Source organism: Electrona antarctica (genome assembly GCF_951216825.1).
Source record: "Electrona antarctica genome assembly, chromosome: 15".
In the NCBI taxonomy this organism is placed as follows: Eukaryota; Metazoa; Chordata; class Actinopteri; order Myctophiformes; family Myctophidae; genus Electrona; species Electrona antarctica.
The window spans coordinates 30,758,847-30,785,859 of NC_136796.1; the positions used below are offsets into that span (position 1 = coordinate 30,758,847).

General features: G+C 46.0%; 2 protein-coding genes across 2 annotated transcripts in view; one reads left to right on the forward strand and one right to left on the reverse strand.

Moving 5' to 3' along the window:
- The window catches only part of col9a2 (procollagen, type IX, alpha 2), a 219,825-nt gene that overhangs the window by 73,053 nt on the left and 119,759 nt on the right, over window positions 1-27,013 (reverse strand). Inside the window, exon 5 of the mRNA XM_079523496.1 lies at window positions 9,648-10,070. The gene's annotated coding sequence lies outside the window, so the exon portion shown is untranslated. The remainder of the gene's footprint in view (window positions 1-9,647; window positions 10,071-27,013) is intronic.
- Window positions 10,332-27,013, forward strand: part of angpt2b (angiopoietin 2b) — a gene marked incomplete at both ends in the record, with an annotated part of 37,752 nt that continues 21,070 nt past the window's right edge. Inside the window, 5 exons of the mRNA XM_079522056.1 lie at window positions 10,332-10,709; window positions 17,830-17,985; window positions 21,262-21,383; window positions 25,064-25,296; window positions 25,935-26,053. Of these exons, the coding sequence (XP_079378182.1) occupies window positions 10,332-10,709; window positions 17,830-17,985; window positions 21,262-21,383; window positions 25,064-25,296; window positions 25,935-26,053 (1,008 nt within the window). The remainder of the gene's footprint in view (window positions 10,710-17,829; window positions 17,986-21,261; window positions 21,384-25,063; window positions 25,297-25,934; window positions 26,054-27,013) is intronic.

Consider the following 27,013-nt stretch of genomic DNA (forward strand, 5'->3'; position numbering starts at 1 on the left):
AAGCTAGCAATTTACTATTTACTATTCAGCCATTTAGCCGACACTCTCATACAGAGTGACTGACCAAGTGAAAGCATCACCGTCATCATTATTAACACATCGAGTGCCGGGACTTTCTTTTTCAAAATAAGAGCACTATATGCCAGCAGATATGGGAGATTTTACTCTGAAAGGTCCCCCACTTCCCTTCCCCACCAAAACCGATAGGCATAATGTTCCATTCTTACCTCGCGCTGGTCACGCTAAAGTCAGTCTCTCTAGAAGCATTATTCCAAATGAGAGGCTTGTTGAAGTCAGAAATGAAGACAGAAGTATGCCCGTTTGGTCAAAACCATGGAGAGTTCCTTAGATTAGGAGATACGAGGCATTCTTTCTGAGCCGTAAACAAGGAGTGAACGGCAGCACGCATGCGCAAAACAGCAAGGAGTATGGTGCAGAAGGAGAGGCCAACAAAAAAAAATAATAAAAAAAATCAGAATTTATATTTTTTGATTGATAACAATAAAAAAGCTCTAAAACATGCATACACGTTCAAGGTCCACGACCTATGGTTGGATTAGAAATTATACGTGTACTCGTCCTATACGGTCTGAATGTATTTATACATCCATTTTGACTTTAACAGGCTATCCAGGGCTCTGCACCTCTCATTTTCTCTCATGTGCTAAACCGACAGAAGTAAGGATAGTGACACCAGCCAACAAATCGATCTTAAACAGATGCCGTTTCCAGAGTGAATGAGAGCATTAAGTGTTTTAAAAGGGGAGGGAGGGGGGGGGGGGCAGTTCTGTTGTCTTTCCTGTCTCCCCGCAACCCTGCCTGGAGGGAAAGCTGAGATTGTCTTGTGGAGTGACGGGTCCCACTGGGATGAGCGCTATCGCAAGGTTGATGTTCATGCGACATATACCACTCTAACAACAAAACAAAACAAAACAGTCAAACTTTTGATGAAGTCATTATTTAACATAATGGCTTCATGAAAAGGTTGAATCGTATTATTGAGCTGTGTTCTGAAAGAAAACAAACACATGAAAAAAGGTTTTCCTTTCTAACATAATAATGTACCCTTACTGAAGTATGAGTTCTCCGTTCAATCAATAAGGCAGCCACATACTATACAGATTACACAATCTATGCTTGTGCAAATGCATACAAAAACATTATTCAATTTAGCAACATACGGTATGCGCACTTCGGACTGTTTTGATCCTCTTACTTACTCTACTTTCATTGCTGTCACAGCACGTGCATGATTTGACAACACAAACTTTGAACAAGGTTGTTGTCAGTCAGTGGACAGCTAACAGACTTCCTGTCCACTCTCATAGAGCATTTCCTTAGGGATGGGGTTTGGTGACAAGTGGGAGGAAACCCAGCCCTCATACCCAGGCCTGAGGGAGGGATGGCTGGGTGTCACTGTCGAAATCTAGCAGGCGGTTTGCCTCAGGGCCTGCTGGGAACGGTGGGAAATACCTCAGCCTGACAGGAGACAGTAAAACCCAAACAAACCAGCACTCCCACGAGGGAGCTGCAACATGCAATGAAATATAGCTACAATTATACATATATATTTTTTACATAAATCATGTACTATTTTAAAAGAAAGTAATAGTTTGAAACATACCTTCGAATAACTATACGCACTTTGGGCAAAGTTACATAACAATTGTCTTGGAGAAAATATTTCCCCTACAAATTCCTAGGAAAAAGCTAAAAATAACACTGGCCCATTTACAATCATGAAAAATAAGACTAATCATGCCAGGAAGGTTTGTTTTGTCGCACGCAACTCACCACAAACACGATGAAGTCTAACGTCTCAGTGTCTTATTATGTCCTAGACATTTTAACGGCGTTCCCCCTTAGTATTTGGCCAGGCCTTTAACAGTTCCTGTGGTGCAATTACTGCCTCTATTATTTTGTAATTCTGTTCCTCTACAATCTCTGTGCATGCAATTTATAAGAAGACAGTCATAATGAATGATGACGCATCACCAACGCTCTCCCATTCACTGTGTGTGTGTGTGTGTGTGCGTGCGTGCGTGCGTGCGTGCGTGCGTGCGTGCGTGCGTGCGTGCGTGCGTGCGTGCGTGCGTGCGTGCGAGCGAGAGAGAGAGAGAGAGCGAGGAAGCAAGGTAGAACAGACAGACAGACAGACAGACAGACAGACAGACAAATAAGCCAGATGGATAGAGGGGGGGGGGGGGGGCTGCACAATTAACTGAAAATATATTTAAACCGATATTTAGAAATAACAGACTTAAAACGAAAGCATCGAGAAGCAAGGCTATTTATTTATTTATTATTGATCAACTATTTCTCACATAAGTGTTAACTCTGATTAACCACTTAACCCTCATGCTCTATTCCCGTGTATAATGGTGGCATTGCGACACGTTTTGACCCAGAGAAACCCCTCTCAAGGACCACTGGGAGCCCCTGGACCCCACTTTGAGAACCACCAGGTTTACGATCATATGAACTGTAGCATTCAAAGAAAAGATGTGGGCTCTCCGCCGGGGGGAGAACGACTGGACATGAGTCAGACTGCTGTCAGCAGCTAGGACTGAATTTACCGCTTTCCTTTGTGATCCAGTTGCGTAATTGCAGGCAAGTCAGAGTCAGAGATTAAATATTTACCCCAACATTGTGATTGAATACTGTAAAGTGATACAACAGCGCGCTGCACATTCCAGGATGTGCAGCGCGGACCTGAGGTGCGCTCGGCATTTCAGACACATCCATAAATAATCACACAGAGGAATCTCCCGACATTTGGCTTGTTTAGATTGCACCGGGTTTATTTCTGCATATTCTTCCTTCCTCATCTGCCAAAACATCGAATCCCCTTCAAGCCTGTCTCGTTTTTATGAAAAAGTAAGTGCAATAAAAGTGAAAGAAGCTATTTTTTCCTTTGCTCCAGATACAAGCCGTGTGAGGGGAATACAATTCAAACGTCTCCCTGTGGGTATTACGGTGTCAAGAAGTTTGGTTGGAATCATTACTCTGTCACATATACATAGTCACCCCATGCAGTCTGTACAATACATCCATCTTACATTTAAATGTACATAGTCACCCCATGCAGTCTGTACATCCATCTTACATTAAACTGTACATAGTCACCCCATGCAGTCTGTTCTGTACATCCATCTTACATTAAACTGTACATAGTCACCCCATGCAGTCTGTACATCCATCTTACATTAAACTGTACATAGTCACCCCATGCAGTCTGTACATCCATCTTACATTTAACTGTACATAGTCACCCCATGCAGTCTGTATACATCCATCTTACATTTAACTGTACATAGTCACCCCATGCAGTCTGTACATCCATCTTACTGTACATTTAACTGTACATAGTCACCCCATGCAGTCTGTACATCCATCTTACTGTACATTTAACTGTACATAGTCACCCCATGCAGTCTGTACATCCATCTTACTGTACATTTAACTGTACATAGTCACCCCATGCAGTCTGTACATCCATCTTACATTTAACTGCACACAGTGAAATCCTTGGTGATAATTGGCTCCATTTGGTTCCATTTGTACACAGTGTTAAATGAACATCATGTGTTTACAAAACCCCACAGGTCCTGCCAGAGAGAGATCACAGCAGCAATCACAGCAGCAATGTTTGTTTCATTGCGTCTTGGCGAAATCACATGGGTTGTATTGCTCTTGTATATTATGATTATTCACTTCCGACTCTGGAATTTCGCAACAGTGAATAAGATAAGTGACTCTTTATTGTCCGTGGCAAGGCACAACACTGCAGGGATATCTCTTTATTGTCCGTGGCAAGGCACAACACTGCAGGGATATCTCTTTATTGTCTGTGGAAAGGCACAACACTGCAGGGATATCTCTTTATTGTCTGTGGCAAGGCACAACACTGCAGGGATATCTCTCTATTGTCCGTGGCAAGGCACAACACTGCAGGGATATCTCTTTATTGTCTGTGGCAAGGCACAACACTGCAGGGATATCTCTTTATTGTCCGTGGCAAGGCACAACACTGCAGGGATATCTCTTTAGTGTCTGTGGAAAGGCACAACACTGCAGGGATATCTCTTTATTGTCTGTGGCAAGGCACAACACTGCAGGGATATCTCTTTATTGTCTGTGGCAAGGCACAACACTGCAGGGATATCTCTTTATTGTCCGTGGCAAGGCACAACACTGCAGGGATATCTCTTTAGTGTCTGTGGAAAGGCACAACACTGCAGGGATATCTCTTTATTGTCTGTGGCAAGGCACAACACTGCAGGGATATCTCTTTATTGTCTGTGGCAAGGCACAACACTGCAGGGATATCTCTTTAGTGTCTGTGGAAAGGCACAACACTGCAGGGATATCTCTTTATTGTCCGTGGCAAGGCACAACACTGCAGGGATATCTCTTTATTGTCTGTGGCAAGGCACAACACTGCAGGGATATCTCTTTATTGTCTGTGGCAAGGCACAACACTGCAGGGATATCTCTTTATTGTCCGTGGCAAGGCACAACACTGCAGGGATATCTCTTTATTGTCTGTGGCAAGGCACAACACTGCAGGGATATCTCTTTATTGTCTGTGGAAAGGCACAACACTGCAGGGATATCTCTTTATTGTCCGTGGCAAGGCACAACACTGCAGGGATATCTCTTTATTGTCCGTGGCAAGGCACAACACTGCAGGGATATCTCTTTAGTGTCCGTGGAAAGGCACAACACTGCAGGGATATCTCTTTAGTGTCTGTGGAAAGGCACAACACTGCAGGGATATCTCTTTATTGTCCGTGGCAAGGCACAACACTGCAGGGATATCTCTTTAGTGTCTGTGGAAAGGCACAACACTGCAGGGATATCTCTTTATTGTCCGTGGCAAGGCACAACACTGCAGGGATATCTCTTTATTGTCCGTGGCAAGGCACAACACTGCAGGGATATCTCTTTATTGTCTGTGGAAAGGCACAACACTGCAGGGATATCTCTTTATTGTCTGTGGAAAGGCACAACACTGCAGGGATATCTCTTTATTGTCTGTGGAAAGGCACAACACTGCAGGGATATCTCTTTATTGTCCGTGGCAAGGCACAACACTGCAGGGATATCTCTTTATTGTCTGTGGCAAGGCACAACACTGCAGGGATATCTCTTTATTGTCCGTGGCAAGGCACAACACTGCAGGGATATCTCTTTATTGTCCGTGGCAAGGCACAACACTGCAGGGATATCTCTTTATTGTCCGTGGCAAGGCACAACACTGCAGGGATATCTCTTTATTGTCCGTGGCAAGGCACAACACTGCAGGGATATCTCTTTATTGTCCGTGGCAAGGCACAACACTGCAGGGATATCTCTTTATTGTCCGTGGCAAGGCACAACACTGCAGGGATATCTCTTTATTGTCCGTGGCAAGGCACAACACTGCAGGGATATCTCTTTATTGTCCGTGGCAAGGCACAACACTGCAGGGATATCTCTTTATTGTCCGTGGCAAGGCACAACACTGCAGGGATATCTCTTTATTGTCTGTGGAAAGGCACAACACTGCAGGGATATCTCTTTATTGTCCGTGGCAAGGCACAACACTGCAGGGATATCTCTTTATTGTCCGTGGAAAGGCACAACACTGCAGGGATATCTCTTTATTGTCCGTGGCAAGGCACAACACTGCAGGGATATCTCTTTATTGTCTGTGGCAAGGCACAACACTGCAGGGATATCTCTTTATTGTCTGTGGCAAGGCACAACACTGCAGGGATATCTCTTTATTGTCTGTGGAAAGGCACAACACTGCAGGGATATCTCTTTATTGTCTGTGGAAAGGCACAACACTGCAGGGATATCTCTTTATTGTCCGTGGCAAGGCACAACACTGCAGGGATATCTCTTTATTGTCTGTGGCAAGGCACAACACTGCAGGGATATCTCTTTATTGTCTGTGGAAAGGCACAACACTGCAGGGATATCTCTTTAGTGTCTGTGGAAAGGCACAACACTGCAGGGATATCTCTTTATTGTCCGTGGCAAGGCACAACACTGCAGGGATATCTCTTTAGTGTCTGTGGAAAGGCACAACACTGCAGGGATATCTCTTTATTGTCCGTGGCAAGGCACAACACTGCAGGGATATCTCTTTATTGTCCGTGGAAAGGCACAACACTGCAGGGATATCTCTTTATTGTCCGTGGCAAGGCACAACACTGCAGGGATATCTCTTTATTGTCTGTGGAAAGGCACAACACTGCAGGGATATCTCTTTATTGTCCGTGGCAAGGCACAACACTGCAGGGATATCTCTTTATTGTCCGTGGCAAGGCACAACACTGCAGGGATATCTCTTTATTGTCTGTGGAAAGGCACAACACTGCAGGGATATCTCTTTATTGTCTGTGGAAAGGCACAACACTGCAGGGATATCTCTTTATTGTCTGTGGAAAGGCACAACACTGCAGGGATATCTCTTTATTGTCCGTGGCAAGGCACAACACTGCAGGGATATCTCTTTATTGTCTGTGGCAAGGCACAACACTGCAGGGATATCTCTTTATTGTCCGTGGCAAGGCACAACACTGCAGGGATATCTCTTTATTGTCCGTGGCAAGGCACAACACTGCAGGGATATCTCTTTATTGTCCGTGGCAAGGCACAACACTGCAGGGATATCTCTTTATTGTCCGTGGCAAGGCACAACACTGCAGGGATATCTCTTTATTGTACGTGGCAAGGCACAACACTGCAGGGATATCTCTTTATTGTCCGTGGCAAGGCACAACACTGCAGGGATATCTCTTTATTGTCCGTGGCAAGGCACAACACTGCAGGGATATCTCTTTATTGTCCGTGGCAAGGCACAACACTGCAGGGATATCTCTTTATTGTCCGTGGCAAGGCACAACACTGCAGGGATATCTTGCTGCTGTGAACAGTAGCTTGTTGAAGATCAATTAATCAGTCAATGCTATGTCTAGCTTACATCCACTGGGAAGCACAGCCCCAAATTAAGCAAGTCACACTAGTATGCATCCATTCCACGATCCAAGCCCTGTATTAAAACATCCTCTTCTCGTGTCCTTCTGCAAGGGACATGCATCAAACAACGGGCCTGCTTGTTAAAATGCTACCATCATCCATGTTACATGTATGGATTTCTTACATGTTTTTCTTTTTAAAGAGAATCAATCATGCTGTGCAGGCTCACTGCAACTCAGGGAATAGAACGGAGGGGTCTTGTGTGTGCACTACGTATGTGTGTGAGCAGTCAGCCACTGAACTGTGTGTGCAAACGTTCGCAGCGAGTTGATGCGCGGCTCCATAGATTGGTAGTCATTAGCATGACAGAGTGATGTGGCCACACACTGGGTTTAAAGCCTGCTGGGTCATTAAGCATCACATACGACAGTCTGGGGAATGCCTCCGCTCATCATGACTGTGGGAGATAAGGCCAGATATGGGAGGGGGGGGGGGGGGGGGGGGGTCGTGATGGCGGGAGCAGATGCTTGTATTCCCCAAGCCGAAAATACCGTCCAAAATCGTTGCGATTGGCTGAGATGTGCAGAGGGAACGGCCGACCCCCTCGTTTCATGGGTCGACCTGACCTATTCGGACCACCGCGGCTTGCAAACTCGGACGGAGTGCAAAGCTATCGTCTGCTCGCGTGGGCATTCGCCCAGCTGACGGTTCGCTTTGGCACACTTCACAAGCCTCAAGGCCTCGCTGTTGGAGTGCCTGGCTTCTTTCTGATTGTAAAAGTCATGATGCATCTGTTGTAAAACCCTGCTCATGCTGTACACATGACGTCGAGTTGAAACAAGCCCGGTCAGGGAGCGTGGCGAGGATAATCTGAGGGACATCATGCATGTTCCTTCTCCGCCGTGTGCTTTCTGCCGTCTCTGCTGCGGGCAATCACAGAGGCTCCGTTGTGCTGCCTTGAGGAGTTGGACGTCTACAGGGTACATAACATGAACAGGAGGACCTCCATGGACATGCTGCCGAAAGGTTGCCTCAAGCCAGTGCTAAACAGACAGTTAGTTCATGCTCTCAGAGCATGAGCTCTATATATCCCCACTATAACAGACCTCTCATCTTATAACAAAGGAGGAGCTCACACAAACAGTACTTTTAGTTTTTGACCCTGCACTGGAGTATACCCTCTCCCCTGGCTATAACTGCCTAAGAAAATCCACCTTGATCTCTCATCCCTAGTCAATGAGTGTTTTAAACACAAGCCCACTGACCCGGTGAACCTCCCCCCCAGCTATGCAGTTACTCACCAACCACTGAATGTGTACGTGAGGCCCATGCAGCAATTAGACTAGCCGTGTTGCGCACAAAAACAAGAAGTTACAATAACAAACCCACAACAGGCCCTACGGGGCAATGTTGTTCACCCTATACCTGTGAGTCCAAGTGTCAGCATTGCACTATACTGTAGGTTACACGAGGAGGAGGATATAGCGAGGGAGACATAAAGACATAATTGTCACAGAGTTGAGGTTTTCTTCTGGCAGGAGATGAGTTGCAGTATGAAGTCCTACTGATCTTGATCCCTGGGGGATTAGGACTTGTACACTTCTCTCGTCGAGCAGTGGCCCTTGAAAAGGCTGACTTCATGTGGGAAAGGCCAAACATAATGAGACAGAGAGACAGACAGAGAGAGAGAGAGAGAGAGAGAGACAGAGAGAGAGAGAGAGAGAGAGAGAGAGAGAGAGAGAGAGAGAGAGAGAGAGAGAGAGAGAGAGACAGAGAGAGAGAGAGAGAGAGAGAGAGGACAGAGAAAAGCTTGGATGTTTCAACTTCAGATTTTGTTGTTGTCGGGGGATTTACATTCACAGCCAAAGCAATAAACAGAATGTCATAGTCACGTTTGTGACTGGGTGGCTTCCTGTCTCGTTAGCCAATGAGAATTTCACATCTCATTCTTTCAAAAAGGCGCTGTTTAATTAATGTCACCACGGATTAAACGGAGCAGTGTGGATGTAAGTGGCTGTCTCCTGACCCGCTGCAATGCGAGCAATGCAGCCCTGGGTCCATTCAGACTGTGATTGATTCCACTGACTAGGTCCACTATTAAAAGGGGACGGGGGGTCATATCATGAAAAAAATTAAATAAAAACACAGCTGGCGATAACAATGGGGGTGGGGGGGGGGGGGGGGGTGTATAGTAGTGACAAAAAGGAAAAAAGGGCTGAGAATGAAAACATAATTGGGTAGATAAAAAAACACATGCATGGTCATACTGTAGCACTTGCAGGGAAACACAGAGAGAGGGTGTGCGCGTGTGCGTGCGTGCGTGCGAGAGAGAGAGAGAGAGAGAGAGAGAGAGAGAGAGAGAGAGAGAGAGAGATGTTCCATTGTGTGTGCTTTGTTGTGGCTTCCTGCATACAGGAGAGAGAGTGAAGCCAGAGTTATATTTAGTTGTGCGTGGGTGCCGCACAACCGAAAATAGCTGATCTACAAGCGTGTACAACATCTGCTATCGTAGGCGTGCTATTTTTGGCGTGCGACACCCCGCGTGCAACGAAGTACAAATCAGACATAAGAGACCGAGGGAGGGAGCGAGAGAAAGAGAGAAGGGTGGTTGAGTGATTATGTGCTGAAGGAGGTTTCTTGTGTGTGTGCGTGCGTGCGTGCGTGTGTGGACTCACTACTTTAAGAGCTTTACCACTCTTAACCCAACATCCCAAATCCTTCTGCTCCTGTCCTCTCCTTTCCTCTCCTCTCCTCTCCACTCCACTCCTCCGACCCCAGCGTGTGTGGAATGCCAGCAGCTCAAAGAGAAGAGAGAGCGAGAAAAAGTGACTCCTCAGGAGAGAGAGGGAGAGATGAATATTTGGGAGGGGTTGGTATAGCTGTTATTATCCTGACCCGCACCGAGCTGCACCAGCTGGAACTACAATAGGAAACAATCTGCTTTTCCTGTGTTGTGTTGTGTTGTTGCTGTTGTGTGGCGTGTTGTCGTCGGCCCTCGCGAGGAATCGGCGAGCGAGCAGGGGTCAGGAAACTGTGTGCAGAACAGACAGAAGAGGACGACTCGCTCTTGCAAAACGGTCACGGCGCGCAGAGACGTGCTGAGAGAGAGAGAGAGAGAGAGAGAGAGAGAGAAAGTGATAAAATAGATTTTGGAGTCTGCGGGAGCCAAGACCAGCAGGAACACAAACGTCTTGTGGGACAACTTCGAGAAAGAGGGAGAGAGAGAGAGAAAGAGAGAGAGAGAGAGAAACATCACCTGACACACTTTCTGACTCAGCCAGGTGGAACAGCCCTCCCCCTCCCCTCGGTCCCCTCCTCCCCCCCACCCCCCCCCCCCCCCCCCCCCCCCCTCCCTCGAGATGGGTGGCCCGCCGGCCCTCGTCCACCTGACCTGCCTGGGCTACCTGTGGGCGGCGGCGGCCTCGCTGGGGGGCGCCGCGGCCCGCCAGCAGCGCCACCACGTGCAGCACGGCCCCTGCAGTTACACCTTCGTCCTGCCGGAGGTGGAGCACTGCCAGCGCCCCGTGAAGGACGCTCAGGTGGTCACCAACTCCCTCCAGAGGGACTCTCCTCCTCCTCCTCCTCCTGACCGGCCTGCCGCCGCCCCCGAGCAGCAGGGGGACAACGCCAACGCCAAGGCTGGTGGCAGCGCCAGAGCCGCTGCCGCCGCCTGGCAGGAGAAGAAGCTGGAGAACCTGGAGAGCGCCACGGAGAACAACACGCTGTGGCTGCAGAAGGTAAGGCGGGACGAGAGCGCAGAGCGAAACGGCGTGCACACATTAAAGCCCTATACGTTAATTCAACATATACAAATGGTAGTAGGAGTTAGTTGAGTAGTAGAGTACGGTAGTTGACCTACAAAAAATTACACACCCCATGAATCTTTGAATTCATGGACATTTTTGTTTAGTTGCATTCCTGGGCCAAAAATGTGATGACTCTGTCTGAGTCTACGACGGCCGGTCATCAAATGATTGGATTTAAGGCTTCATGGGGTGTGTGTAATTTTTGGCTGAACTAGGCCTACTACTAATTAATATTTCAATTAAAGGAGTGCACTTTCACACATTGTAAAATGTCAGATTTAATATTAAATTAATTACTATTCCAACTAAATTTAATATTCAATGTGAAAGTGCACTCATTTAGATGACTGTACTGTATCGTTGAAAATGTCAGCATCTTTCCAAATTTTCCCCTGGGGGGTGGTCAAGTTGGGGGGTGGTCCGAATTCTCCTCGCAAAACAAAGTCTTATCTTGTTTAATCTTACAGTAGCTCCAGTGTATGCGTTCTCCTCTGCTCCTGCTTGTACACTGTGTCTGCCCTCATCCTGTCCTGTGTTCTCTCGCCAGAACATTTCTAGACTGGAGTAGAAAGACCACAAGGAGTCAAATGCAATCTCACGATATACTGTATGTCTATGAAATTCACTCTCTGATATCAGCATCTGTCACGCCTTCCCTATGCTCAGTGATTTTCCCTGACACATCTGGGTCTCCGTTAAACATGTGGTGTGTATCCATGTGTACTGTATGTGTGTGTGTGTGTGTGTGTGTGTGTGTGTGTGTGTGTGTGTGTGTGTGTCAGTATTTAAGACCAGTGGGTAGCTTCAAATCCCTGTTGCATGAGAGAAGAGAAAAGACAAAAAATGAAAGAAGTTCAGTAATATCAGAGAGCGCCAAAAGCTTCTCAGACCGTTAAACCTGCTTAAGTAGTGTTCCCCCCACTGGCGGCAGCGCACGCACGCACGCACGCACGCACGCACGCACGCACGCACACACACTTTTCTTGCTTGCAGGCTCAGCCACATGCTTTGCTTCATTTATAAAACAAAGTCTACACACACACTCCCCTGACCTGCATGGGCTCTGCACTAAACTTCTCTAAAAAGATAACGCGACGGCACATTTGTTTATCTGCTGGAAGCACATTTGAGCACGTCTGGTCTCCAGGCCACTGGCCTTTGCTGTGCCACTTGGCCCTTATTATGAGTGGCTTCACAATAGCACTTGCACTGCTAAGGTCATCAGCTCCCAGGATCAGCGTTGCATTATTGTCGGCCAAAGACTCGTTGAATGTTCACTCAGTTTCTATTCTCATAGGTTAAGGTTATAATCATCACAATAATCCTCAAAGCCATCTCTTCAGCTCACCTCAAGCGCTAGTTCTGGTCCATAGTGTTAAGGACTTCCTGCGCACGCATGAAATGCAGCACAGCTTGTCGACTGCTGCAAAAATAAAAAGAACAATTTACTTCGCTACTCAATAATACAACAATGTTTTTGTGTGTCAAAAGCCTACTTTCCCTATAGTGGACACACTCTGAGCCACCCCACCACACGTATAAAATGCACTTTTTGGCCAGAGAAGAAAATATTTCACCGGAAGAAAGGTCTGTAGAGGGCGCAGTGGAGTAACTAAAACATATTTTGTCTTCTGGTGAAATATTTTCTTTTGTGGACAAAAAGTGTCTTTTATACGTGTGTCGCAGAGTGCGTCCACTAGGGAAAGTAGGCTTTCAACTCCACAAAATCGTCTTTGTATTGGTGAGTATCAAAAGTGTTCTTTTTTTGCAGCAGCAGTCGACAGGCAGTGTCATTTATTTATTTTCAATTTCATGCTTCACAGGAAGTTGAAAGTTACTCAACCGCTAGCACCCCTGCCTCATTCCTTGTATCAGTTTGTGTTGACTATTTTTGATATGCTAGTCATACATACTGCAGATGTGTGCTGGTTACTTGTTCAAATACAGTACGTTATGAAATCAAACATGCACACACATGCTAAGTATGTACAGTAGATGGCATGTTGCTAGATAGATGCTAGGTTTTATGTTTACCTGGTATTCTCCTTTCTTTTAAGCAGTCATTTCTTTACAAATGTCCATGCTATTTATTCTAATAAGAGGGTCTGCTAAATGCCTAAATTGTTAATTTAAATTGGCATGGGAATAATATAATCTTCTGCTGAATACTACCAAAATGTCACTCAAATAGGAGTAAGCTTATACTTTCTGTTGAAAACTACCCGGGTAAAAGTAGAAAAGCTCTTTCAAAGACTGCGTAACGGGTAGATTCATATGGCCACTATGAAAGGGACAACGTGGCATCCGTAACCATTTCAATGTGAATATGCCCTGCCAACCAATCCCTCTCCAATTCAATGAATCCAATTGAGTTACTTTCCACGCGTGACAATTGGGGCTTTTCTTTATAATGGAAAATCTTTCTCTCCGTCTTTCTGTCACCTCCATCACACGTGCTTCCCACACTCCCTTTTCTTTTGAACTCCTTCCCTCTCTTTCCACACACTATCATTTCTATAAATCTTATTTTGTTCTATGTATCTGGATGGGATCACCACCCGAATTCATGATGAATGTGCGTTTCCTGTCAAAACCTTCACAATGTTAGAACTCCAAAAATGTCTGTCCACCCTCTTCCTCATCATACATGTGCATGCGCACACGCACACTCTCTCTCTCATCCAAGCATGGGTTTCACAGACTGTTTGAGACCCATGCTGTGAGCTGGAAACCTGGCTCTCATGTGTAAACCTGAGATGGTTTCAATCATTATAACGGTTTGAGTGGGTTTTGTGTGTGTGTGTGTGTGTGTGTGTGTGTGTGTGTGTGTGTGTGTGTGTGTGTGTGTGTGTGTGTGCGCGCGCAGGGTTCGATTTGTGGGCGGCGCGGGAGTTTAGTAACATATTCTTGACCACTAACCCGAGCGTGCTCATCACAACCACCTGAACAGCCATCAGCTATAGGTGAAATTCCCCTGTGGGATTAACAAAGCTATGATCTGCCATTCTCCCAACATTGTCTGTGCAGGTGGGGGGGGGGGGGTCACCCACACCCAGTTGTGGTGGGTCACAGCCTGAAAAGGTTGAGAGCCAGTGCTCCAAGAAAGTGGTTCTCAATGTGGGGTCCTGTGAAGCCTCAGGCTCCCTTCAGGTGCTTCCAAATGGACCGTTGCAGGTCTGTCACTCTGAGAGTTATGCGGGTCCTCGAAATGAAACAAGTTTGAAGAACTACCCTTCTAAAGAAACGCTCCCATCTGGCAGTTTCGCTCTCTCTCTGTCCTCCACCCAGCCTGCCTTGATACGACCTGTCATGGAGGTTGACGAGAGCCAGTTTTATGCCTTCCATCTGAGGGGAAAGCTCAGCGGAGACACAAGCCAAACAGGTCTGTGGGTCTGTTACTGCAGTTTGTCTATACGGTGCCTGCCGTCCGGAACATGGACATTGAAACCTTTCGACACCTTTTCAGAGCCCAAGCCAAAGCCATGCATAACTAATGGCTGTGCTGGTGGGACTCCCACACAAACAAAGCAAGACCCCGTGAGTGCAAAGTTTCCGATATTTAGGCCGAGTACAGTGGCCTTTAACCCTGCATGGAAAAGGCTTTTCAACACCTCACTGATTGTTGCTATAGCATTCAGGAAGACTGGGTTATGTATTATGGAGGGACGTGTGTGTGTGTGTGTGTGTGTGTGTGTGTGTGTGTGTGGACTGGATGTGTGCGTGCGTGCATTTATGCCAAACATGCTGACTCTCTGTCAAAGCACCCCCGCGAAGCTACAGCACTTCCAGTGAACCTCACTCTGATGCTGTTCAAAACGCACGCACGCACGCACACGCACACGCACACGCACACACACACACACACACTTCAGAAATTGGATCTGCAAGTGGTTGTGGGCTGCAGATTCCTTCGCTACGAGTTTCTTCAAAGTTTTGTTCTCTTCATGCACAGATTACATGTCCCCATTCAACCCCCTCCTCCCGCCCCACCATCTAGTCCTCCACTCTGCCTAGCAACAGTTAATTTAACTCGGAGAGTGCAAACAAACGTTTACATTTCGACACTCAGTGTGAAAGTAACACTGAGGATTTAACAGTGCAATGCTTTCCTTGAGGGGGGGGGGGGGGGGGGGGGGGGCTTGTGGAGGGGCTGTGCTGTGCGTGGGTTTTCCTTCATACTGGCTTTAGGACGGCTCATGTCAGATCATGCGAACACAGTAATATTGCAAGGGGATCAAGGTGGCTGGTGACCTGGTTCACTCGCTCTGCTATGCTTCATCGAGGCTGCACTCATACACGCTGTTGCCTCTAAAGGAGGGTTTTCTTATTTTATTCGCTAATTTGCATTCCATTTCTTCTCTCGCTTTAATTTCCCCACTCTCTCTCTTCCTCCTCTCCTGCAAGTAAAGCCCTTATACACACAATGCGTCCGGAGCTTGTAGATCTGCCTTTTTCACCGCTGTGAAATTGTCACGTTCGTGCTCACCCGCCCGTGTCGAGAGTCGACTTGTGTTAAGGTTATTTCTATGCGGCATGCAGAAACTAATCTATTCACATGAGGAGCACAGTGAGAATCACAGTGCAACAAAGTGAGTGTACACGGGTGTAGCATCGCTCCCCGTGTAAAAAGCCCTTTAATTAGGCACAATACCCAATCTTCATGACCTCATTCTTTCCCATTGAGGAGTACATGTGTGTGTGCGCTGTCACGTCTCTGTGAAGCATCGGGCAGATCTTGTGTGATATTCCTGCCCATCAGATCCTATACTCCACCTTGATCCGTCATTAACATTTGGCAGGCCTATCCCACAGATGGGCGTCTTCCATCCGCCTGTGTAACTTAGAGCGAGTGAACAAAGCCATTGATCATTCACTCGGCAATTAAGCCATCAAGCAATACAAATCCTCCCCGTTCCCTTGGTGCCGGCCAGGCCCCCCTGCTGTCCTGCTTCCTCCCCCGTTCCCTTGGTGCCGGCCAGGCCCCCCTGCTGTCCTGCTTAGACACACTGATGACTGACAGAATGACGCTACATTCCCGCCATGGATTATCTGGCCAGATATTGCCACTTCTGAGAGAAAAAAAGAGCAAAGTCTCCAGTTTGGATCAGGTCTTTGGCATGCGGGGAGAATACTATAGTGAAGCCATGGACCGATCGAGGCTCCATCACGGCGGGGTCTAATAGGAACACTTTGATGAGGACTGGCTTCAGATAGTGGCTTCAATAATGGAGGCCCATTATGTCACACGGATCTCCAGTTGTCCTCCTTTGGAAATGACTCTAATCCTCTGGTAATCTCTGCATGGCATTCATCATGAAAGGATCCGTCTCCGGTCCACTGATGCCTCATGCTCCATTTTATGCTCCGTCTTGCGACGCCGTCACGCGCCCCCCCAAAAATAGACGATTTACAGGCTCGCGGCGCGTACCATCGTCAACTCGCTGTGAGCCTGTAGTTTGGCTATTTTCGGCAAGCAACGCAGTATTCCGGCAAAGCGCAAATCGGGCTTTAGTCATCAAAAATGTGTGAGATGGATTCATGTAGAGAGTGAAAAGGAGTGAGAGAAAGAGATTACTGCAAGCGATTTACTTGCCATTTCATCTCTATTGGTTGCTCTAATTAGCTTACACTCCCCAGAAAAAAACATAATAATAACAATAATAAGAAAATAATAAATAAATGTGGTGGTCACGCCTTATTATATTCCCACAAATGTACATTTTCTTTATTGAGAAAACAAACAATTGAGCCTCTTTCAAATTTGCCTCCTCTTTCGCGATTAGCCCCTCATTCGTGATTAGCCACTCATTAGATGGATAATTGTGAATATGCACTCGTTTAGTGACTTCATTTTCCAGCAAAGGGATTTAGTGAGTGAACGTCTGATCCTGTTCTCCCTGGAACAGCATAAATATTAATGTCTTCCCTTCCATAACCCACTCCGCTTTCTGACGAGGCACAGGCTGCCGCCCGTTAAACGCCGAACGAAATTCCACAGCTCACGACTGGTAAACGTTTCAACTAAAGCGCCACGAACGCTAGTGGCGGGATTCGTCTCACATATGCCATTAACTCAAAACAGCCGCATTAATAAAATAATCTGTTTATTGCTGCGAGATGGATGGCACTCTATTTTTATCTACAGCTATGGAATAAAATGAGTTTCCATTTGCCCTTCTTGCTCCCGAGCCAGTTGATTGATTCGACGATATGTGAACAAGTGTCCCTTAAGTCCTGGTCACAAATGTCACGCGGCAGCCACTCGGGTACACTGCAATCATGCTGCATTTCTGAAATTGCCATTAAAGTTACACTTGCACCATTGTGCATATTACATATTAGTTCATTTCATTAATGCGAGCTTGCCATTTGCCTTAGGTAAAGCCACAGAGCGTAGAAGAGAGAGGGATACATTGATGGATAGAGATATTAACAGGTTGCCTTAGGCCCTAAGGCTTAGGGGGATACCGTGCTGCAGAGGAGCAGCCAGTTCAATGTCACCTCAACTGCCTCCTTCTCATACTGTCAAAACACTGAGATATCATCATCATCAGTATGACTGTCACTGCAGAGACTAACCACTTAAACCCTATTTTATATAGTCCCATGCATGACCTCCCCCCTCGCTGTAGCTCCAGGAGTCAGTCACATAGCATTGTGATTCCAGATTAGGAGGTGCGACTGCCAGCCAATATGATCTATTTGCCAATTTAAAAAAGGGTGGTAGATTTTAATCCACTGTGAAACCATTTTTTTATTTTATTTTTTTACATCATAGCCTGTGCAGATTGCAGAAGCAGGCAAGCCAGGCAACTCCTATTCTGGATGACTAGCAATGCTACATTATGTGACAGAGTCCCCCGAGCTACTGTATACAGCAATGGGTGAGGTCACAGTGATAATTGTGTGAAAATATTAAAAACAAATGAGTTTCCCGAGAGGACACATGGCGGGTTTTAAAGTGGTTGCAAAACCACTAATTCTTACAATGTGTGACTGCATGTGACTGCATGGTGTATTCCATGTGTTTTGAACTATGTAACCCGCACAGCTGGAGAACTACATTCAGGAGAACGTGCGCTCTGGAATGGAGGAGATAACGAGGAACGCCGTCCACACCCAGACGGCCGCCATGTTGGAGATGGGGACGAACCTCCTCAGCCAGTCGGCGGAACAGACTCGCAAGCTGACGGACGTCGAGACGCAGGTAGAACGAGTACAAATAAAAGCAGGAAAGGTTTTTCTTTTAAAAAGGTGTAGGCCTAGTTGGAGTTGTCGTCGAGTCTCAGTAGCTTGAAGCTTCAGTGCTTCCGATGTACAGACGGTTTAGGCAGAAGCATTTTGTTGCTTTCGGGAGGAAACCTCATATCTCCAGTTTTCAAAGTGTTATGTTTTTTTTAATCGCAAATTAATGCCATACTTCATTCTAAAACTGTGTCAGGCAAACAGTGGAAATATCTATAAATAGCAAGCTAACAACACGTCTTGTAGATCGGCATTTAAAAATAATAATAATAATAATAATAATAAAAAGGAACGGTTTTGGACATAATGAGGTTTTCACCCGGCAGTGACGATTTGAAAATGGTGCGAGAGCCAACAGTCTGTCTTGCGAGACTATACTCTGGAAGCCCTGCAGTAAGTGGAATGAATGGACTTTAAATCATTTAGAGATATCACACAACATGCTGTCGCTATACATGTGCTGCACACAAACTCAAGAAGCATGATGTCAGTGGTCAAGATGTAGATTAGTATGACCTCACAGAGCAGATGTATACCGACATCCATGCTGCTGCTTGGAAACGGGCTGTATTTATAGGTTCTACATGACACTGATTGACACAATGAGCTGACAAAGGGTGGCTATAAACAACAAGCCAATTAAACCATTAAGACCTGAGGCCTTTTCAACAAAAACACATCTTCTAAATCCACTTCTAAATCCAAAAGTATGTTGCCAAATCAGTGGCGGTCAAACCTTTTCATGTAGGACCCCCAGCATAATGCATTTGTCCGCCGACCCCCATCTCAAAATATTTTGTTCCATGCAGGGATATTTTGCCCCCAGAAGCAAAGATTTGAGTTAAAGATATTTGCTTAAAAAAAAAAAAAAAAAAAAACATATTCAAAGATTTGCACACATTTCCAAGATTTCTCAAAAATAGCAGATCTGCAAGCTCATAATAGTACAGTACATCTGCTATTTATAGCCAAAGAAATCTAAAATGACACAGATTCTATCCCGGTTTGAATGGGTTAAAACATGAAAGGCAGTATCACAACACAGATGTCTAATCGTGCCACAAAGCTGTTATTACAGATTGGGCCTGTTTTGATCACGCTGCACTTTCATTCGGTGAACATAAACGTCCCTGTGATGCATGCGTAACACAACCTGCATAAACATTTTTTGCCGCTTGGCCGCAAATCTCCTCTTTCATCGCGGCTTCAAAACATGACCCTCGGGGGGGAGGGGGGGTTGATAAAGGCGCACCTCATGAATCTTGTAGAAAAGTGTGCAACATTATAGATTTGTTAGCTTAGCTTTTGATCTGCTTCCCGTTCACTAGAATGCACGGCAGGAGGCCGGGCAGGTGGAGCAGCAGGAGAAAGTAGAAAGGAAAATACATTTAGACGGCGTCACAGGACGCCTGGCTGGAACGTCATATATATGGAGATAAGTGACACATCTAAGTCTGACATCATTGCACCGGGTCTTGGCTCAGGTTTAGATGACCAGTCCCTTACATTATTCAAAAGATGTTTGTATACATCTTTTGAATAACCAATGTAAGAGACTGGTCATCTCATAGCTTCGTGCCACACTATGAGCTTGTAGATCTGCTATTTTTGAAAAATCCTTGAATTTAAAATTTTATAATGAACATTTTTAACTAAAATCTTTGCTTCTGGGGTTCTTGGAACAGATCATTTTTGAGAATGACATGGAAAAGTTTGACCACCGCTGATATATGAGATACGATTTTTTCAGAAAACTGTTACGATTTAGAATCAGCCTCAGGTCTTTAATACAAAATGTATTCATCTTGTTGCTGTTGAACAATACCGGAGACATCCTGAACAGACACAGACGACAGCTTACAGTATGTGTGAATGCTGAATGTGGGATTCTGTGCCAAGATGTGGTGAACCGAACGACATCTGGGACTGTCACAAGTGCTTCTCTGATGCTCTCCGACTGAACTGCGGGACCGACTGAGGAAGGTTATGTTCAACTGTTCTCTTTTGGCGCAGCCTACTGAGCCTATAGTGAAGGGGTCCCTACAGTACCTTTACCAAATGAACAACAGTGCTGAGAGTTAACGTTATACATTGGAACAACAGGGGATTGTTGTCTCTAGCCTGGCTAATAAGCCAGACGCGAATCTGCCATTGGCAAAAAATAATTGCCTGTGGCTGTGTGATACGAGTATGGCTTATTAGCCAGGCTAACGTATCTCTGCTCCGTGCAGGATGACACTACAGTCATTTGAAATTGCCGTGCGGTAACGTTTAGCACAAAAGCAATTCTGCAACAAGTTCAAGTCCAAGAGTCCCTGATGTTACTGATAGCGCGTAAACATCTGAGCCTGTCACGCCACTCCGGACATCACCGTTTACTGTGCCAAAACCTGACGTCACTGTTATACCGCGACCACACCAGGGTCACCCCTGTCGTCACTCTGCCCACTAAAAAGAAGCCCACTCCTGGACCTGTGCCAACACCAGGAGTTGCCAGTGACATAGGAGAGGAGCTACGAGTCATCATGGCCGTCCTCTCCATGCTATAGTATTAGCCTCTCAGACCCAAAACGTAGAATATTTTGTTGTCGTTGAATAAGATGTTGCCACTACATAGACTTCTATTGGCAATGATTGACAAAGGCCTGAACCGGAATGTCCTATTGCAGTGAGGGCATGTGATGTCTGGGGGCTGGCTAGGTGAGAGGGAGGAACTGGCTCTGGTCTTTTGGAGCTGACGCTTCAGTTTGGCTTCCTGTATGCGGCGCTTTTCAGAGTCCTCTACTCCATGTCTGACTGCAGAGCGCCAGTTGGAGCGGTGTTGGGCATCGGCCTCCCAGGTCTCAGGATCCAGACCGCAGCTCTCGAGGCTGGCCTTTAGGGTGTCCTTATAGCGTTTCTGCTGGCCGCCGCGTGATCGCTCGCCGTACAGTAGCCTTTTTGGTAAACGTTCATCTGGCATGTGGCAGACATGGCCAGCCCATCTCAACCACGTGACCGGGCTGTTGAAACCCCCTCACTGGCAGAACTCTCCTTCCCATGGCTCTGGGTCGGTGGAGGTGTGATTCTATGTCACAGAGTAACTGTGATGTGAATGATGACAAAAAGACAACTACACATACTGCACCATTCCCCTGTGGATCCCGAGACCCACACGATGCAATGTGTATCTAAACACTGACTAACCACCCTTCTATCTGTCAATCCATGTCCCTGTCTGTACCAATCTACACTGTAGGTGTTGAACCAAACGAGTCGCCTGGAAATCCAGCTTCTTGAGTACTCGCTGTCCACCAACCGCTTGGAGAAACACATTCTCCAGCAGACCCAGGAGATCTCACGCCTCAATGACAAAAACAGGTAAACGCTACCCTGGTATAGATTATAGAAGCAATATTCCAAGTGCTTTGCCATTCTCCAGATATACGTCTTAAGTGCCTAAGTGGAGAAAAAAAAGTCCATGTTGAAGACTTTTATTACTGCTATTAATATTGTCCTTTATACAGTAAATTAGACGAACCAACTGTAATAACATGTCTTACCCTGCTCCATGGACAGGAACCACAGGGAGCGAGTGCTCTTAATGGTCATATATCCTGCATGTGCGTGTTTGTGTGTGCGAGTGCATGCATGTGTACATGCATGTGCACATGCATGTGCGGGGGGACGAGTGGGAGGAAGGGGAAGGGGGCGGACGCGTGATGGAGTGGTTTCGCCATTCCTCTCTCTAGGAACGCAAGGTCAAGCCGGGGCCAGTTGCAGATGCAGGGGTTAAGGACAGGCAGGCGGGCGGCGTGAAGGAAGCACTTGTTTTCTCTCCCCATACCTCCCTATCTGGGTTGTTATTCATTCCATCCATCTGTGCTACCAAGTGTGACGGCCGCAGCTCTCTGCCGACACCTGTTACAGATCTGGGCCCCGTGTTTTGGCCCTATGGCCCTTTGGCCTTCATCCTTCATGTTCATGACACATGGACCCTGGCATGTAAATAAATGAACACGTCTTATAAAGGGCAATCGGCATGATCTGGACATACGCGATCAAGAAGGTCGCCATGGACTCACGGTCAGGCACAATATAAATAAGCACTTTGAGGGCATGCTGTGAGTGACTACCACTGCCCATTCTGTAAAGGCTGTGAAACGCTTCCAACTATAGAAATGTTAGTTTTCACAGAAGAAGCATATCGCTGCTGCCGAGCAAAACAAAAGAATTGGAAAAAAGATGTCCAAATGTAATTATTCAGTCAAAAGCTTTTGTCAATACTTTTCGTTGTTTAAACACTTTACTACTCTATACAATCTACAGACAGAATTTCTATATTTTTGAGCATGCCATAATAAGAGAAAAATGCTTTCAAAGCTTTCAAAAGGTTTTCAAAAAAATAGCAAACGACGCAATGCAACACAGGTGAGTTTGTAGATAGGGTACAGTTGGAGGCCATCGATATTGTCCTTTTCTTTTGCTGAGGTTTGCGTGATCTGCGCAAAAGGACAGTTAACCCATTTTGGGCGGGAACCCCTTTTGGTGTTTTAAACATTATGTTATAATTTAGCTATTGAAAAATAGCAGATCTACAAGCTCATAGCGCGCCACCGAGTGGCGCGCTACGAGCTTGTAGGTCTGCTATTTTTGAAAAATCGTGAAAATTTAGAAGGATTTTTTCAGGATTTAGAAGGATTTTTAAAAGTTTTGAGGTCAGGCCTAAATGGGTCAAATGATAAGGGACAATATCGGTGGCACCCAACTGTAGCTACTTCTGTACGACACATTCATTCGGCCAAGTATAAAAGCTAAAATATGGAGATGCAAGGTTGGACAGTGGTGGAAGAAGTACTCACATTTTGAACTTAAAGTAAAAGTGCCAATACCACAATGTAGAAATACACAAATACTAGGTATTCAAAATGTACTTAAGTACAAAAGTATTCACGTTAAAATATGTGAAAGAATTAGACTTTGGGGTGGGACTTCCCTTCCCCAGTCCCGGAAGTCCCACCCCAAAGTCTCTCCTATTGGCTGAAGCCGTGGCCGGTCGTTACACTATGTTAAAAAGCACTCTTTATGCAGAATGTCCCATTTTACAATGGGAAAGCAACACGTTGTGAGCTTTGTAGATCAGCTATTTTCAAATAGCCTATATTATACATAGGGCTGATTGTGGTTAATGTGTCTTTTGTAATAATAATTAAAATCTACAAAGCAACGAGTAACAAACGTGTACAAGTAATTGTATAGTGGAGTAAAAAATATAATATTTGCTTCTGACATGTAGAGTAGAAGTAAAAGTATAGACATTTGGAAACACTCCACTAAAGAAAACATTCCTCAAAAGTGCACTTATGTACAGTAAGTACTTGAATAAATATACTTAGTTACACCACTGCTGTCTGACAGTGACTAAATAAAACACCAGTGGGGAGGAACTGCAGCAGCGAGAGCAGCTCCTCTGCAGTGAGAGAGAGAGAGAGAGAGAGAGAGAGGGCGAGGGCGAGAGGGAGGGAGTCATCTAATTGCAATAGATCCACATTACACGGTTGTTAGCGCGTCAGTTTGAACACCCATGATGTAATGCAATCCAAATGTTCTGTATTGAACTTGGCCCTATAACAAATCAAACCGTCTTTGGCTGTATCATGAGAGTATAGACCACCTTTTCCTCTGCACCCGAGGTGAGAGAAGAACAAACGGAAAAAAACAAAACAGATAACAACAGTAGACCCTCATCAAGTGTGCCTTTGGGAATCTATGTGAATCGACAATACACTTTCTCTCCCTGGGCTCATGAAGACTGCAAGCTTGTATACTGAGAGATTGACTAGCATCGGTGAATGTGTGTGTGCGTGTGTGTGTGAATGTGTGTGTGCGTGTGTGTGTGTGACTGCGTGTGTGTGTGTGTGTGTGTGTGTGTGTGTGTGTGTGTGTGTGTGTGTGTGTGTGTGTGCACGAAGGGAGGGGCAGGGCTGCAAAAGCAACTCATTCAATCTGGATGGTTGGATTGTTTCAATAAATATCTATTGCACTCATTAGTCAGAGCCATAACGATCATGCAGCACGGATTTATGACGTTCATTTGAAGCTGCAGACCTTTTGCAACACTCTCACACACGCACGTGCGCCCGTGCATACACACACAGTCAGATCGTTGCCCCGTGGCTGTGATTGAGAGCGCTCGCTTTCAGGCCCATCTGTGAACATCGCTGCTGTACAGGTGTTTCTGTGGCGTTAGCCCGATGAGACTCTCCGGCTGAAGTCTATAAGTCATCCCTCATCGCAGCCGGGGCGATGCCACCGAGGGAGCAGTCTCTCTGGAGACACACTGCTGGCTCACACGGTTCTCAACAGCTTCCGCCTAGCAGTCTGTATGTCAGAAGAGCTGAAATTCAGCAGAAAATAAAGCAGATGTCTACAGTAATCGTAATCCCCCCCCTCCCGCACACACACTTTCTTTTCACAAGTCCTATTGTAAATCAGTAATAAGTAAAGCCTATACAGTAGCTTGCTACTTGGCAGAAATGGACATTCAAAAACATACTTTAAATAACAGGAAAAAAAATTATGACAGCTTCCTATATGCAGAAGGTTTAGAAATCTACTTTCGAAGATTGAGGAGTTGCCTGACTTGAAGGACTTAAAGGTATACATAGTATAAAGATAAAACAGGATTAGGGCGCAGTGTGTGTGTGTGTGTGTGTGTGGGGGGGGGGGGGGGGGGGGGAGGGAGGGGGCTTCTCTCTTTTCTTTTCCACCTCCCACCACATTTGTAAGAAGTGCAGCATCATTTTGAAGTTGAGACCTGGTTTTCTTTTTTTTTAGCTTTTGTTTCCTTTTTTTTAATGTAACAACTTTACAACTACTTTAAATATTAATAAGGTGGGTACAATGAGCTTCGGCTTCAGCCCATTCCTTTTCGGTCTATTGCAACTTGTTCACCGTTATTCTGTATATACAACTGCTGTGTTAAACCATGGCCGAGATAAACAAAGTAACTAACTAACTAACTCACTCACTCATCTCTCCGGCCTCTCTGTGTTTGCCAGTGGTCTGGAGCAGAGGTTGCTAGCGCTGGAGGGCCAGTACGGGAGGGAGCTGCAGCGCCTGCAGACGGAGAAGCAGCAGCTCCAAGACGTGCTGGAGAGGCAGAGTCAGCTGGTCAGCCAGCTCCAGGGCGAGCTGGGCAGCTCCACCCTCAACAGCAGCCTCCTCCAGAGGCAGCAGGCCGCGCTCTCGGCCACGGTTCAGCAGCTGCTCTCGATGGTCAGCCACTGCAACGGTAACACAACTCAAGTCCTGCAGGGCTACACTTTGCCTTATGACGAGTATAGCCGATCGATCTGCCAGCTGACAACGTGCCGTGGGCTTAGATTGGCTATGTTTTTGTACATGTTGAAAGGAAGAGCAATTTCACCCACGTGCGCTAAATTGGGACACCAGGGTCAAAGTGGGTAAGGCGTTTGACCAGATTTTGAATGAGCAACACACACACAACACACACACACACAATCACACACACACACACACACACACACACACACACACACACACACACACACACACACACACACACACACACACACACACACACACACACACACACACACACACACACACACACACACACACACACACACACACACACACACACATGTGAGTATATTAGTTATATAGTTATATAGTTATTGCAAGCTGTGATTCTCAAAGGAATATAACTTATGGAAAAGTGGGGGAAATGTACATCTTCCTCTAAATCTGTATTCTATAGGACTGAATGTCAAATAAAACTGCTAGAACTTGAACTTGAAAGCCATAAAGGAAATAAATAACCTCATAAATCTGGGATTTTAATGTCAGTCAGCGGTTTTAGTCGATAAAGTGACTATCCCAAACGTTCCATCTGAATGTGTTTTGTAGAGATCGCTGCCAGAGAGGAGCCAACCAGTTTCCGGGATTGCGCCGAGATTCTGAGATCAGGGATGACAGAGAACGGGATATACAGCATACGACTGGCCAATTCCACGCAGACCGTCAAGGTAATAGGTCTCCAGAAACCATTAGCGTTTTCTGCTAAATAAAACACGGATCGAGTGTGACATGGCAACCCTCACATGAGGAACTTTTATTGTGAGGCATTTTTATCCCATTGTGCTGCACTGGCTGATTGATTTTCTCGACTATTCGAGTCAGCGGTTAATGTATGGCTTAACTAAGAAACTAAACAAACGGCATGCGGCCACGCAGAGGTTCGATCACTTTCATGGGGCAACAATACACTGCGGAAGGTACACACAGCTTCAGCGTAATGCCATTATATTGGTCTTTTATGGCGTAGAGGTTGATGGAAATGTCATGTTTGGGTATGGAGCGCTGAAATAATAAGCAACAGGAGCGCGGTGCCCTGCAGGCCTGCTGCCTGGTGACTGAGTGTGCAGTTGAATGTTAAATCAGAACAGCTTGAGAGCCCCCCTCCCCCCTGCCCTGACCTGAAGTAGCTGAGCCATGCTAACTCAACCATGGCCCTGCACACCAGCAGTTCTCTGCACTAGATTAAAAACTAACAACCTTGGCACGGGTGCTGGTCTGATAGGGGAAAAAGCCCTCCAAAGTTCTTAGTTTTGTTATTAAACCATTCTGAGCGGGAACCCCTTTTGGTGTTTTTAACTAAGCATTATGTTATACTTTAGCTATTAAAAAAAAAAGTTTTCTGAAATAAAGATTTTCACGATTTTTCAAAAATAGCAGACCTACAAGCTCGTAGCGCGCCACTCGGTGGCGCGCTATGAGCTTGTAGATCTGCTATTTTTTCAATAGCTAAATTATAACATAATGTTTAAAACACCAAAAGGGGTTCCCGCTCAGAATGGGTTAATTACTCGTTTGCTAGCTTGCTGCCCCCTCTATTTTCCACCCAATCATCTTCCTCCTCATTTCCTGTGGGCAAAAGCAGCCAGGTGTTTGGCGCCGGTGCCATGTGTTTCCTGCCAGATGGGGCC